This window comes from Adiantum capillus-veneris, chromosome 19, assembly GCF_014529385.1.
Source record: "Adiantum capillus-veneris isolate H3 chromosome 19, ASM1452938v2, whole genome shotgun sequence".
NCBI classification, from domain to species: domain Eukaryota; kingdom Viridiplantae; phylum Streptophyta; class Polypodiopsida; order Polypodiales; family Pteridaceae; genus Adiantum; species Adiantum capillus-veneris.
In genome coordinates, this window is record NC_140949.1 from 42261163 (window position 1) to 42277614 (window position 16452).

At 46.6% G+C, this 16452-nt stretch overlaps 1 protein-coding gene across 3 annotated transcripts in view; it reads left to right on the forward strand.

Moving 5' to 3' along the window:
* LOC147433893 (ARM repeat superfamily protein) overlaps positions 1-16452 on the forward strand; it is an 85176-nt gene that overhangs the window by 19226 nt on the left and 49498 nt on the right. For all 3 annotated transcript variants that reach the window (XR_015185320.1, XR_015185319.1, XM_086490517.1), the window contains exons 2-5: positions 11800-12537; positions 12663-12812; positions 12902-12982; positions 13063-13297. Coding sequence is in view for 1 of the 3 variants with exons in the window: in XM_086490517.1 (XP_086346643.1) it covers positions 11800-12537; positions 12663-12812; positions 12902-12982; positions 13063-13297 (1204 nt within the window). In the remaining 2 variants the exon portion in view is untranslated. The remainder of the gene's footprint in view (positions 1-11799; positions 12538-12662; positions 12813-12901; positions 12983-13062; positions 13298-16452) is intronic.

The following is a 16452-nucleotide window of genomic DNA, read 5'->3' on the forward strand; positions in this document are numbered from 1 at the left end:
CGGTCAGTTTCCGCAAGGTTTACAGTTTCAGCCCGGAAACGCAGATTTCAGCATCTGCGTTTTCAGCGCGTCGTCGTTGCATCGTCGCCATCGACATCGTCCCCGAGATAGAGTCAGAATTCAGCAGATAAAGATTTGCAGATTTCAGCCCTCTCGTCGTCATCCTCATCGTCGGCAAGTCCAAGCATCGTAGAGATTTGTGCAATCATAAGTAGACCCTCTCGCCGTAGAGAGTGGGGCCTTCGGAGGAGGGTTTTAAAATGTCTCTGGTGTCGTATTCTCTTCTCTATCTCTCAGTCTCATGCACTTCCATTCACAGTGTCTAATTCACTTTGTTTGTGTCCATTGCACTCTCTCACTAAAGGAACGGAAGGCTCTCCTTTCCGTAAGTAAAAGGAACTTTGAGCACAATTCGGAGCACTATCTTGAGCAAAGTTCAAACATTCATTCCGCTGCACCTTACATTGGTATCAGAGCTTTGGCAATGTTCTGTATCACTCAAGGAAAGAACCACAAGGATCACAAGAATTTTTTTGCTTGTTGCGGTCGCACGAACCCAAGTTCACTTGGGCGTGTTTCCTAATCGTGTTTTTGAAGAGTGACAGGAATCCCAGGAAAGAAGGGCTTGTCCAGCCTCCCCTTGTGCCTCTTTTCACTCACTGAGAGCGAACCGTGCACTTAGCGGCCGGCCAATCGATGTGAGGTGGGAAAAAGCAACCTTGGTGTGAGCGCAAGGCCGCCAAGGGGTGCGCCTGGGGAAAAGAGCAGAATTCGGGTGAAGAGAAGATCCTTCTCGAACACAGAGTGCAAGCGAACGAAGAACCTCAAGAACCTCAAGAACTCAAGACCCACAAGAACCCAAGTTCCTCGTGAACTTAAGAACCCAAGACCACAAGAACCCACAAGAACCCACGACTTCAATGGATGGTCATCACTCGAAGCGGAATGGATACTTCACTTAGAGGTGATGAGCATGAGAGAGGCGAAGAAGAATTTTCCCCACTAGGAGGTTTTTCCGACCCTCCTCCTTCCCTATCTACGCCAAGGATTGCACTAACTCCTATGGAGACTTTCGACAAGAGGATGACAGGAAGTTAGAAAGCGAAGAAAGAATAGCAGCCATAGAGCGCAAATACCAAGAAAGAATGGTAGCCATAGCGCGTGAGAGCGAGCAAGCACGCTTGGAAGCCAAAGAAAGACAAGCTAAATTTGATCGCGAGAAGCAAGCAAGAAAGGCAATGAACGACCGACACATAGAAGAGATGTTGCGACTTTTTTCTCAAGTGCAGGCGTACTTTGCACAGAATGAGGAAAAGGAGCCTCTCTCACTCCCTTCTTCTCCCAAACATGACACACATGATTTTCATGATGATGATTTGAATGACAATGATAAGCATGATGATTTGAATGACAATGACAAGCATGATGATTTGCATGGTCAAGATGTGTTTTCTCACAAGCATGATGATTTGCATGAAGAAGATGCGATTGTTCACAAGAAGGATGAGTTAGTTGATACTTTCTCTAGTGAAGCTAACCTCATTGCAGATTCGATCAATCACGAAGAATCGATCTTGGCTTTCGAGTCGAGGTCCACAGATCCCCCACAAGAAAATTCAATCAAACACAACGAACCGATCTTGGCTCTCGAGCCTAGGTCCAAAGAACCCTCATAGGAAGTAATATGTGTTCGCATGATTAGTACGCACGCATTGTACGAGTGTTTTCTTCGTGATCGTTTCCTGTATTTTCGTCAACGTCTTTATGTGATCCCTTTTCCTAGGCATGACATATTGTACGTTGAGCACATTTCACTTATGAATGAGCACGGATGTATGCAGATTTTTCATGAAAAGCTGAAAGGTATGCATTCACGGAAGTCACATTCCATGTCTCTTCCTTTGAAACCGGCCTGTTCAATCCAAAAAGGGCGGTAGACTTTACTTCAAACCTTGATTTAGCTTTCACCCATTATTAGTCGTCTATTTACCTGTACTTTCAAGACACAACAAAGGGGAGAGGGATACGGGTTGCTAGATTGCACCTGTATGAGTAGACCGACACCAGATTGGCCCCTAACTTAGGCGCCCCTTTCGGTATTTCTTTATTGTTCAAAAGAGGGAAAAAAACGCTGTGGTTCCCTACAAGCTGCCCCGCACAAATTCGGCTGAATTTCCACTGTTCCAGCCCGATTTCGGCAGCATAACTGTACTAGAACCCTTCACAGTCAGTATTCCCACGCATTGACTGACTTTCCCGACGCATACGGGCACTTTGCAAAACCTGGCGAGAATCTGCAGCATGCTGAATTCTCTGTTTTCAGCCCTGAAAATGTGCCAGATCGCCTGTACAGCGGTCCCCTTGCGTCCCCGAACCTCCTGGGGGTATTAGGGTCCGTTTAGGGCCAAAACCCTAAACCTGCAAAAATACACAGCAGGCTGTAATTTACTGTTTCGGGCTCCGTTTCGCATGCCGGTCGCATTCGTAGCAAGTCCTCGAGCTCCTGCACCTGTAGGGCTACTTGCCCTTTGAATCGGACGAGATTTCTGGCGTGAAACCTCTCCGAATTCACCTGTACCTGCGGGGGGATTAGCCGCTAGCTAATCCAGTACCTGTGCAAGAGGCTCTTGCCTCGGCAATCGCGCATGAACCCACACAACTGTACATTGGTCAAATGAAGAGCCCACTAGAGGGGCATAACATACTGCCAAAGGGGAGAGAGAGGGCAGTGCGTAGCGTGCAGGGCATCACTCTTGGCACCGCACTGTGCATAAGAGGGAAAGCAAGCACTCCATAGCTCTTAACCTGTGACAAATCTGAAAATGAGGCTCTCCCCCTCCTAAATTCAGCGCCACTTCTTGTTGCATGAGGCAAGTGCACCAGAAGGTGCCACTTGGCACATTTACAAGCATTTTCCCGTTTCGGGGTTGCCGCCTAAAAATCTCCCAACTGGTTGCCCAGTTGACTTCACGGCAGAGTAAGAAAATGTTCCCCTTGTCATTCCGGAGGTAATGACGTCAACACATTTTCAGGTCCCAAAATAGCAGTTCCCTAAATTTTAGGAGATGCTGCCATTGTATCTTTCTAGGTCATCCGACCCTCTTTGTACACTGCGGCCACATCCAGAACTGAAATGTAGCCTCTGTAGCAAAGGATTCCACTTTGGCTAGTCAATGACCCCACTTGGCTAACCATAGTCCTTGTCCAACCTTAGTGCTCTCTTGCCCTCAGGCCTGGACTCCCTCTGGACAGTTCCACACTAGCTATGCAATGCAGGGCAGTTAGATTTCCCGAGGGGTGTTTCCAAAAAGTGAAAGTAAATAAATAATAAGAAAGAAATCAACAAAAAGGATAGATAGTAGTCACACGCTGGTGACATCCTTGGCATGACACAGTTTCCGAAAGAGCACATGAAAGTATGAGCACCAAGCATGGGCATTTCCGTTGTGAATTGCCACAGTGATTGCTTTACATTAGAAAGACAAGATTCGATCTCATTGTTTGCGTGTGTGTGGTAAACGGTTTGGCACTCCGTCTCTTTGTTCATCTATATTGCATGCACAGTCTTTGAGGAAGACAAGATTTTTTCCAGTCACTTTACATGGAATAGGTATGTTCATGGTTTTGTGTTGGAAGTGGTTTCAGGAATTTTCAGACATGGAGATTCTTGAAGAAGAAAGAAGCATGACTCTAGACGAAGTTGAAGCATTGAAGGAGCCACAGGAGACTTTGTGTCGCTTTCGGCGCGGCCCAAAGAAGCAAGCATTGCAGACCTTTATGAAGTTCAAGTACCGCACGACCCACACATCAGAGTGGGCAAGCGAAGAGTCCCTTCCAGGATTCCGGATGCTGTTGGTGATCTCCCTCGATGCCATACAGTTCGGTACTAATACCTCACTTTGAAAAGGACAAGCTACAACATGACCAAGGTTCAATTCAGTCAAGTCAATCTAGAATAGGAAGTGATCTGGCACTTTTGTGAGTGTTTGCAGACTGTGCATGTCCAGACACTTAGATTAGATGCATATCCTCCGGTTGCACACAGCATGATCATAAGCATTCCCATCAGAATCCTTCAGGGAAATTTTCCAGTGCATTTAGCCTATTTTTCCTATTTTTGACATTTTTCACTTATTATTTTTAAGTGACTTTTGTTGGAAAGTAGGTAGGGCAATTTTGCTAAGTTTGTATATAAGCAAACCTAGGCTAGCACTAATTGGCAGAAGAGGCAGCAGGAGCACAAGCTCAACAGGCAACTTCTCAGCAGAACCCAAGAGGCCTAGCGTTTTTGCATCACTGCAGCAAGCTAGCGTTTTTTGGACAAGAACCCAGATCAGCCAGCGTTTTTTGCATCTGCATCAACCCGGCGACAGCAAGGAACAAATCAGCCCTAGCGTTAGCAGTTTCCCACCGCTGAACCCCAGCATTTTTGCATCAGCACAAGGACCAGCCCTAGCGTTTTTGGATTTTGGATTTGCCAGACAAGCCAGCGTTTTTGCAAATCTTCGCGACGGAATCTCTTTAACCACCAGCGATTCAGTTTTCAGCCCTTAGCACTCGCAGAAGAACCCCCGAACCTCGCAGATCTCACCTTCCCGCAGCAGTTCCTCGCCGCACGGTCAGTTTCCGCAAGGTTTACAGTTTTAGCCCGAAAACGCAGACTTCAGCATCTGCGTTTTCAGCGCATCGTCGCCATCGACATCGTCCCCGACATAGGGTCAGAATTCAGCAGATAAAGATTTGCAGATTTCAGCCCTTAGCATTTTCATTTTTCAGCCCTCTCGTCGTCGTCCTCATCGTCGTCGACATCGTCGGCAAGTCCAAACATTGTAGAGATTTGTGCAATCATAAGTAGACCACTCTCGCCGTAGAGAGTGGGGCCTTCGGAGGAGGGTTTTACAATGTCTCTGGTGTCGTATTCTCTTCTCTGTCTCTCAGTCTCATGCACTTCCATTCACAGTGTCTATTCACTTTGTTTGTGTCCATTGCACTCTCTCACTAAAGGAACGGAAGGCTCTCCCTTCCGTAAGTAAAAGGAACCTTGAGCACAGTTCGGAGCCCTCATCTTGAGCAAAGTTCAAACATTCATTCCGCTGCACCTTACAACTACCATCGTCGCCAAAGAAACACTGTCTGTCCAAGAGCTGATGGACCATGCTCTACTCGGCTACGACCTCATGGAAGGAACCTAACCCTAATTTTTGGTGCAGGTTTCAGGATGGAAAGTCAGTAGACTTTTCGAGCTCGGCTAATGTCGAGATTGCTTTCTAAGTTTGAATTTCGTCTGAGAATCTATTTGAGAACTCGTTTGGTGATCCTGTTTGGAATTTGTTTGAAATGGATGCTATTTGTTTTAAACCTGTCTTGGTCTGGATTTGAATTGTTTGACTCTGGTTTTAATACTGGTTTCAATGATTCGTGATTTTACTCCGGGGTGGAGAAGTGAGAAATACTGTTTTGGTATTGTTTGAACCTCGGAACGACGCAGGCCAATGCCTGGGGAGCGTTTCGTTGTATGCTTGAACCTCCAAGCGACGCAGACTGCGGTCTGGGGAGCGTTTGGTTGTACAGGCCTCTGAGCTCATGGCCCGGACCTTTTTAGGTTATTTGCGGGGGGAATGACGAGGTAGTCGTCGAGTAGCTTCATACCGCAGACCGTTTGTCTTAGGGGTGTGCTCAGCGGCGCTGTTTGTTGTGTCTTGTAACATGTATATGTGAGCATTTGTGTTGCATTGTGATGTGCGAACCACTGAATAATCCTAATTGGATGAGATTGCTTGGGTATGTAATTTTAGTGCATCAAGACACCCGTGGAAGATCATTACGGTTTGGGTGTGATGGCTAATTTTACTACGTTGGAATCTGATCTGGACGAAAAGTGAAGCTAACTCCTTGATCAAAAGAGCTGAAAGGAGAAGCTAACTCCTTAACAAAAAGAGCAAACTGATTGTCCCCCGGATGACCCTCAGAAATTTTTGAGCTAACTTGAGTTGTTTTGCAGATATGTTGTAATCGCGGACAGTTACTCTCTTTCAAGAAGGGGAGATGTCACAAACTGCTGACGTGTCAAAGCCCTAAAGAATGGAGCCGACTTTTAGATGCCGGCCGAGGGGCCTAAACCCTAAAAAGAACAAGTAAAAAAGGAAGAAGTCCTACCAACTTATGGGGACCGCGTCCGATGGGGCCCCAAGTGACATAAAGGATTAAAATAAGGCAAGATCCGCACACACACACAAATTGATGATGTGGCAAATTTTTAAAAATTGCACTGACATGATGACGTGGCAGACTGTACGGATTTTCGCGTTTTGCGCTGACTGTTGTATGGATTTCCGTGATTTATGCTGGCAGCTTTTTGGCATTGCTTTTGGACCAGGAGCTTTTGAGTTTGAAGGCTTTTCATGTAAAACTGCTTTTGGGGCCTAGGGCCTTTAAATATGAGGCTAGGGCTCATTGTCTGGCATGCTTTCTGGAGAAGGTGTAGAGTCTTGAGTAGCGGCTTGTACTGTGTTGATGCAATATAAAGAAATACCGAAAGGGGCGCCAAGGTTTGGGGCCAATACTCTCTGGGGTGGAATTCCGCCACTCCGTGTCGCGTGTCGTCTCTCTCTCTTTCAGTTCAATTGTTATTGAAGTGCTAAAAGTCTGTTCAGTCTGTTCTTTTCTATTGGCACGTGGTCCCCGTCTTGTGACATCATGCGGTTTGTTCAGCATCCGGTGCTGAGAGGGGGTGTTAGATTTACGCCACTTTGTTGCTTCACAAGTCTAGGGCATACTTGTACGGCTAGTATGTCTCCGGGCTGGCCACCCATAGCTCCGGGTCCGGCTGCTCGAGTTTGGGGCCGGGCGCACACATATATTTCCATATATCATTTTCTTGTTGGGTTGTGGGGTGCCCTACCTCCCCTGGGCACCTATTTATGGGGCTAGGGAGGTACCCACTTCCATCATCTAATCATTGTGTATTGGGTTTTTGCTCATGGTAGTCATGGGGGGCTGATCGCCCCCTCTTCACCATCTCTCTCTCTCTCTCTCTCTCTCTCTCTCTCTCTCTCTCTCTCTCTCTCTCTCGCACACGTGCACTCTCACAGATAGGATCGTGCTTCGATTTGCAGAGGGCAAGGGAGCAATCTGTGCTCTGATACCATTTGTAATCACTTCCTACGAGGGATTGTGAAGGAAAAAGAGAGATGACATGACTCGGCGGAGTTCTGAGCCAAGACGCACTGGCCCCAAAGACTAGCTACCCTTTCTGTATTTCTTTATTGTTATTGTTCGAAAAGTACAACTCGTGAAAATGCCCTTGGGAAGTGGTCCTCTGTTAGATTTACACCACTCTACTACTTAACAGGTTTAGGGCATGCATGTATGGCTAGTGTTCTTCCGGGCTGGCCACCCTTTGCATATGCATATAGGGTGCATTGTCCGGCCGTCCACTTCTAGGCCGGCCGCCTTCATTTGTCTAGGTGCCCTACTAACACTTTTTTCTGCTGGGTCGTGAGGCATTCCTCTTGCACTGCTCAACCTCCCCTTGGGCACCTATATATGTAGGCCGGGGGGGGGGGGGGGGGGGTACCCACATATACATACGATTGGTATTGTACTCGTCTCTTATGCTCTGGTAGTCAGGGGGGCTGATCGCCCCTCTTCCCCACATCTAGCGTTTGTGTTCTCTCTCTCTCTCTCTCTCTCTCTCTCTCTCTCTCTCTCTCTCTCTCTCACGCGCACTCACATGGTATGAGAGCACATGCTCTTCATGTCCAAGGCACACCTTCAGCAACAGGTTCTTTTCCTCCCCAAGATCAGATCTGCCAGCATCAGCGGGGCAAGCGACAGGATGCTGAGTTTTCTATCGCGGAGGACCCCTCCCCATGTGCATTTTTTGCAGATCCACATGGCGAGCTAGCCTTCTCAGGCTATTTCCTCGCCGGAACACCCCTCCCTCTACCTGCGTTTTTTTTTGGGACAGCAGCACCTGCGTTTTTGGGGCTGAATTGCCAGCGTTTTTTGGACAGCGGGTCAGGGTTTTTAGAAGAGGGGGGCAGCTCTGGGCCTTGCCCATTGGATCTTGCTATTCCTACATGGTTCGACATCTGGTGCCTTGCCGACGACAATCCTCTTCATTTACTACAGTTTTCAGCCATTCCCCACTGCTGTTTTCTCTGTTTTCAGCCCACCTGGGGCTGTGACCTTGATTCACCACCCTCCCCAGACCCCCTGCACTGCTTTGGACCTCACTGGGAGCTTACGAACACGCTGAAAATCTCTGGACAGCAGCGTTTTCATCACCTCGCAGTTGCGTTTTTGGGTGGACAACAGCCTCTTGGCTTGTGTTTTTCATAGAGGATGAAGTTACCTCTTGACAGGACACCCCTTGGAGGTGGTCCATGCGGTCTCTCAGTGACTGCTGCAGTATACGGTATCTTCGACATCGGCTTGATCATCTATGGGCATACGATCCTTGGGAGATCCATTCATTCCACTAACCTTTCTTCGTCAGTTGCGCACTCCAAAGGGGGTGGTGACTTTTGGTTTTCTATGGACGCACCTATGCACTCATCAGAGGAGTTTATACGAGATATGGCCATCATGGCATATGGGATTCCGACATTCCCAGAGAAGACACCACCATCTTGGGTGGAGAGACACTTATCACTTGACCTCGACACGTCAGATCACTTACTTACACGGGAGCATCTACATGGACTTAGGGAGAGGATCTTGGATCTCTTCTTGGACAGGTTCATTGCTTGGATCTACAGACAGGAGTGGGACACAAGTGCTTTGGACTCTCTCAGAGAATTTACCCGCGAGATGCGCGAGATCAAGCATCCCGCGACTACATCCGGAGTCACTCGAAGCTTGGCTTTGATGGTAGTGCAATTGCTCTTCTACACTCGTGATCATTTGGATTGCTACCATTATAGTTGCTTACACTCACCCTCTGTAATCTTATAGTAGACTTATCCCCTGACATGGGCAGCATGCCATTAGCAGCTCATTTACATAGAGAGCCACATCGAGATGCGGTTTGGTGGCGTTGTTGGCGCGGCTGTTTTGGTTGACACTGGAGGATTGGAGGCAAGAGATACAGGCAAGACGATGCAGACAGATTGGTCTGGCCTTTCCTCTTCTCAGAGGATCTTCACAGAATAGATTGCTTAGTCTGGCTTCCCTTCTTCATAGAGGATGATTATGGTGCACACAGCTTGGTCTGACTACACCTTTTTCAGAGGCCCTTCATAGTGCAGTCTGTTAAGTCTAGCTTTCCTCTCATCTTGGATTACCCTACCTACTGACAAGACACCATCTGGTGGTGGTTTGTGCGGTCTCTCGATGATTGCTGCAGATTACGGTAGCTTCTACAGTGCAGATTGCTTAATCTGGCTTTCCTTGTTTTGGAGGAGTTTACGACACAGATTGCTACATGTGGCCTTCCTGGAGTTTTACACATCTTAGGCTTGTGTCACACTGGGACAGGCAAATGCGGTCCAAGCTGAGATGGCGCGCCGTTATTCGTCGGTGGAAAAAAGCGAAGTTGGCCGCGAGGTATTGTCAGAGGGGCGGCCTCGCTTGCCCGGCCATCTTCTCAAAGTGGTGGACAACTGAAAAAGTGAGGGCGGGAGAGCGCGAGAGAGACCTTGAGCCCTGTCCTGCAGCGTGAAACGCGCTCGTCAAACCACTTGGCCAATGCCTGTTCGCTGAATCCTATAGCCAACATTTTAGTATTGACCCAGTGTGACATGAAAAGGCTGCCACTGCCTGCAAATCCCCATGGGCGCCCGTCCCAGTGTGACACGCGCCTTAGCCACCTAGCCATCTTGGGTTACAGGTTCATGCATTGACAGGCTTCTGGTCATTCTCATGACGGTTCTTGGGCTTCTCCATTTTCTCCAGACAGTTTGACTACAGACACCACAGATCCTATTGGGCAGGAAATTTGCAGGTCTATTGGCACTTCTTTCACAACAAGGAGTTGTTTTCACACTCAGTTTGGGACCTTCACGCAGTATCTTCACCATGTATCGGCATAGTAGAATAGTTTACTACACTGTTGGTGACGGCGCTTTACCATTGAGATTTCTCGGCGGTTTGGACACCCCAAACTGCTGCTACACTCACGTAGTCTTGTCCTTCAGTGGACATGGCAGTAGACATTATCATTTGTCTCACATCTTCGATTTCACGCAGTTTGTTCAATATTAGGTGTTGAGAGGGGGTGTTAGATTTACACCACTCTGCTGCTTCACGGGTCTAGGGCATGCATGTACGGCTAGTGTGCCTCTGGGCTGGCCGCCCTTTGCATATGCATATAGGGTGCATTGTCCGGCCGCCCACTTCCAGGCCGGCCGCCTTCATTTGTCCAGGCGCCCTACTCACACTTTTTTCTGCTGGGTCGTGGGGCAATCCTCTTGCACTGCTCGACCTCCCCTTGGGCACCTATATATGTGAGGCAAGGGGGGGTATCCACAGATACATACGATTGGCATTGTACTGGTCTCTTATGCTCTTGGACTGATCACCCCCTCTTCCCACATCTAGCGTTTGTGTTCTCTGTCTCTCCCTCTCTCCTCTCTCACGCTTCCGCACACTCGCACTCACACCCTTAGGTACTTAAAAACTTACAAGGGATGCCCAAAAGCAGAGCCCTAGAAGCACTTGATCCTAAAAGCATTTGCTCTCAAAAGCGACTGCTAAAAACTGTCCAAAGCTGCCAACGCAAAAAGTGGGATTTTCGTACAGTATTACCACATCATCAGCTAGCACAATTTGCGGAGCTGTTCGTACAGATTGCCGCACCAGCATGTCATCGCAATTTGCAAATATCTCTTCCAATGTTCAAGCTTTTGAAAGATAGGTTTTAGGCCCCTCGATCGGTGCTCCATAAGTTGGTGGGGGTTAGGGTTATTAGTTCCTAACCCTTGGGTTACTTAGGCCACTTGGCAGGACTTTAAAAATTGGGATTCCTTCAGTGTCTTTTGCTCTATAATTCTTTTAGGCCTCTTGGCTGGTTTCTGCATCACACAGATGTCCTAGCATCATGCAGATGATATTCAGATGCAAAATCTACATAGAGAGAACTGATCACGGCACAGAGGATTCCGGCTTTGACCAAGAGATTGGCATGGACCACCTTCCTAGCGGGAGTGACTCTAGGGTGGGTCAAACAAACGCATTGATCCGATGTGTCTATGACCTCGACACAGAAACCCTAACCCTAAACCCGTCACAGTTGTTGGAGAATAATTGTGAATGGCCAGAATTTGCAAGAGTTGAACCAATAGCATCTCTGGATTGGGATGTTGCTACCACAAGAGAATCAGTGGCACCGAACTGCCTATTTCTCTATTAAAGAAATAAAATTAGGTTTAGAGAGAGAAAGTCAATGCGTGGCTAGGAGGATTCTAACTATGACTTGGAATTTGGGATGGACCGTCTCTCTAGAGAGAGGGATGCAATGATTAGTGGTGTCTTTGATCTAGACACAGACCCCATAACCCTAAAGGCTAAAACCTGTCACGACTCCCATGGTAGCAAAGTGCACAACACTTAATCTTTATCCTCCTAGGAGAAATAATACCCAGACGAAGAAAGTGGGCTACTTTCTGGTAAAGTCTGTAAGATTTCAGCCAATGCTCAGCTTCTCAATTAAGGATGTTGTTACTGAATGCAATTTTGAAGTGTTGTACCTCTGTTATTGATTTTCACTTAGCTTTGTTTAAAGCCAACCTGCAGCATGAAGTGTATGTGCCACATGTATACATTTAAATACTTATTAGTTTCATTTTCCACTTGCAGCAGGTGGTCGAGGCCTGCGCTCGCACTTTGAAGATGATCTTTCAATCAACTCTTGCTCCAAGGAATGAGATGTTGGTGGGGCAAAGGATGGAGCTATTGTTAGCTCTTCTGAGTAGCTCAAATGAAAATGTAGCAGAAGTAGCTGCCCATGTTCTGGCAAGGTGCTGTGAAACTCCAGAACATCAGCAGGTGATTGTGGATGCAGGTGGTATGCAGCGTTTGGTAAGCCTTCTTTCTGGAAGTGTTAAGAGGAGAGAAGCTGCTCTTGATGGGCTTGCTGCTTTAGTCAAAAACAATCCTCAGATTTCTTTGAGGCTTGTTGCTATGGAGCAAGGAAGGGCTTTGGCCTCTATTGTAAGATTTGTCAAGGATAAGGCACCAAGAACCCGGTTTCTTGCATGTATGTGTCTAGCAAACATTAGCAGGTCTTGTCCTTGTTGTTATCCACAAGAGTGGGATATAAGGGCAAGCATGCTGGCCGTTGTTGTGAAATTGTTGGAAGAGCCTGGTCAAGTTGGAGAAGAATCTCCTACTGTTTTAGCAGATATTGTTGCTAATAATGAGGAACTTCAAAAGGCAGCTTACAAGTTTGATGCTATTGTAAAGCTTTGTGCTTTGTTACAAAAAGGATCCCTCCCAACAAAGCAGCTGGAAGGTGTATTAATGGCACTGGCAGAGCTCTGTTCACGGTTGGAAGATAGCCGAAGGCAATTGCTTGACCAAGAGCCTGGGAAAAATGTATATCATTTTTTCTTTTCAACCATTCTACAGTAGTACTTCTCTTGCAAGAGGAGACAGAATGCCTTTACTAGTTAACCTAAGCAGTTTGCCATAACATTTGTTTTTCTGGACACTTATGGCAGGAAGGAAATTTTACTGGAAGAGGTAACCAAATTATTCATTTGTTCTTTCAACAGGCGCAAGCCGCAATCATTTCTGCTTTGTCACATCCCTGCGAAGGTGTAAGAGTTGCAGCGTGCACCTGTATAAAGAGTATATCTAGATCTGTAAAGGTTAGGGCAGTCCTCAGCATTTTCAACAAATCTTTGCTCTGTGTATCTACCGGTGCAAGTTTTCTGACTTCTGTTGTATGTGTCATTAGAACCTTCGGACAACCTTATCAGATGAGAGACTGGTGTTTCCTTTGTTCAAGCTGCTGGATGATCCTTACCCAGTAGTTCAGGTCTTTTCTCAACCCAACTGCAAACAGGAATTGATGCTTACATTATGACTGGCTTACCTAGTTTTTTTTTTATGAAGTAGGTGGCAGCACTAAGTGCAGTGAGCAATGTTGTTCTTGACTTTACCCCTCATAAATCAGTGTTTTTTCAATGTGGAGGTGTAAGCCAACTCATTCAGTTATCCCGCTCAATGGACCCCATGCTAAGGTTGAATGCAGTTTGGGCATTGAGAAATCTCCTGTATCTGGCAGACATGTCTGTAAAAGAAAAAGTTATGGCAGAGCTGACAGTATCTACTTTGACAAGTTTGATTCATGGTAATACTTTCTGCCTCTGTTATTTATTGGGCATTCTTTGCCTCTAAAGAGAGCAATGTATCCTTACTGCTTCAAAGAAAGTATCGTAATACTTTCTTTCACACAAAGGTAAAAGGCCTTGCATGACAACATGTCTCTGCAGCTGTTAGGTAAACGTTGTCATATCATTCCACAGTAACCAAGAAATCCCTTGATAATGAAGAGGAAGAAAACTATGAGTTTTTTTTTTTGTATTACTGAAGTGGAAGCAGATGCCTCTTCAAAATGTCAGTCAACAAAAACTATCTAGGCGTGCTATTTATTTAGTGAATAGTGATAAGGTTAGAGCTTGAATGAAGTACCTAGATAGTCCCATGGGCATCCTGGAACTATCAAAGTTTGTGCTCCAGTCGAGAGTATCCAACTTAAGGGGAAGGCATGGCAGACAAGGGGTGTGTGTGTGGGTGTGGCTGTGATGTAGGTGTGCTGGTCCCCTTTCAAGTATTTCCCATTTCGTGTTTGGTTATGCCTCTGCACAGGGCCATGCTAGGGGCATTTCCTATGGAAGGTGGAAGCGTTTTCCCTCTTCTTCCCGCTGTTTACATTTCAAGGGGACTTTAGAAGTATTAGAATCTCACAGAGGGGGTGGGGTCCTCTTACTTGTATCAGAATTCTCATGTTAGATGTGACCGGCAAGTGACTTGACAAGGTGGTAAAACGGACCACCCTGCCACCACGAAGTGAGCGGAAACAGCAAATACTTGAATTTGAAAGAGAATTGAACACTGGAGATCGAAATAGTGGGGTGAAGTTCCTTACTCAAATGCAATGGCCCCTAAGGTAAGTGCTTCTTGTGGTACTTCTTTATTGCTTGAACTCTTCACAACCGAGCCACTTCGCTACTGCGTGTGTCTTTGGTTCCGCCTGGGCCCTAGGCCTCATGTTAGAGGCATTGGGCATCAGCTCTACTAAGTTTCTCCAAAAAGCTCCTACTATGAAAACTGACGCCCCAAAAGCATAAAAGTTAACCGGTTTTATAAATGCATAAAAAACACCCAGCATCTAGACCTGCATGTCATCAGTGTGCCATACAGCCATGTTTGCATGCCGTACATTGCCATGCTATCAGCCCTATGGACCATGAATTGTGTCGCAAATCGCGCTGGCTTGGACGTCAGTCCTGCTCGAGTCTAGTTTGGCTCTTGCTTTCCTCTTCGGTCAGGTGAGGTCATCACTTTGTGCCAGGCCCTCCCTTAAAATAAAGAGATTGCCCACAATTACACCTGCAAAACAGTTTCAATACGAGGATTTAGTAGACACCGACTCCATGTAGACATGCATTTGACCGTCACACACAAGACAGCACAAGAAACAAAGCATGCACTAGCACAAATAACTTCAACAATCAACAATCACATTCACATCTTAGTCCTTAAGTGCAATCACAATGAAATTGAATGAATCATTTAGCCATCATATCCAGGCTCACTGACCTCTAAAAGATGTCTTGTTGCATTAAATTTATTATTCTAGCCATCATTATCACCCGTACTAGTGAGTAGAGATAAAATGGTGCAAAAATTTCACCTTGCATATATACTCAATGCAAACATACAATCTGAGAGAGTAAGCATAATTTGTTTAAACAGTTCAATCGGCGCCCCTTGACCATTGACATTTCGCGTCACTAGTGCCTTATGTGCCTGTTGGTTGGAACCAGCCATGCCAAAATTGCCCTGTAGCACCCCAAACTGGCCGTGGCTGCACTAAAACCCTTGCTGCATGCCAATATTACCATACATGGGGTTTGGTATCATGCCTTGCATACCCCCAAACACTCTTCCTGGCATATATTGTTGGTTTCCAGGCGCATAACCAGCCATGCTTTGAAACACAGATCCACCCCCAAAATACCGAGGATGTACCGTGGGTGGTGGAAAAACGTGTTGCATAGCTTGGAAATTGGTTTCTTGTCCATTTAATGCAACATTTGGACTTGGAAAGGTGGCTGGCTGAATTGGCAAAGCCTGTGCAATAGGTGTCCTAACCACCTGTTCATGGCCAGAAGGAATTTGTTTTGGAGTGTTCATGGACAGAAGAAATTTGTCTTGGAGCCCCAAGTGACTCCGCAACATGAGAGTGCTCCCTCCCCTACAAGGACGCACAAGGGACCTGGGCTTGAGCCTCAACAGGCTCTATTGCATGAGACAGTTGCCTTGTGTGCTGTGACACTGGTGGCGCTTGCAAAAATTCCATAAACCTAGGATCCTGCACCAATCGAGAAAACACATTCACAATGGCAACCAATTGTATCATGAACGCATCGTTGTCTAGTTGCCCAATCATATACCCTTGGCCTTGTGGAGCATTCAAATCAACAAAAGGTACAAACAGGGTGGCCGTGAACTCTCGCCACGCTCGAACACTCGAGGAGGAACAGTGTGTCTGTCCTGTGAAGAGGAACCCTCTTCCCTGGTGTCGTATGTCCTGTCAGCCATAGTGTAATTCCAAGTTCCTATGCTCTCTGTCCGCTCCGCTAACCAACCAAGGCTCACTCTTTAAGGAAAAAGTGATTCTGTCTCAGCAACGGAACCATGAAATCAGCCCGTAGGGCGGTAGACTTTAGCTTTCACCTGATTCTTTACTTGAAAAACTTTACTTAAACTTTACAACAGAGAGAAACTTCACAATGAGTCTGTGATTGGAATTTACACTCTTAACAAACCACGGCCTGGCAGCTAGAGTGCTACCAAGCAAACAACGACACCCTGTAGGCCCCAAAGACTGGCGCCCCTTTCGGTATTTCTTTATTCTTATTGCAAATAAACGATCCGAACACTTTCACGTAACTCTCACCAAGCTGTCCAAACCTGTCCATGGCTGTAGTTTTTGACCCAATTTTGCCAGCATAGCGACGCAAAAACCTCTGTAGGTCAAAAGTACACGTCAAGGACACTTTCCCTTGTGATTTGAAAGCTTTCCAGTGAGCTGCAGGTCAATTTCTGCGTGCTGTAATTCCCTGTTTTGTCACTGTCAGGTGCCCGAAGCCCTGTTTAAGCATCCCAAGGCTTCCCGAGGCTCCCTTGGTGATGTCCTACAGTTTTAGGTGCGAAACCTAAACTTGCAGAAAAACACAGTAGGCTGTAATTTTCTGTTTGGGATCGTTTTGGACGGAG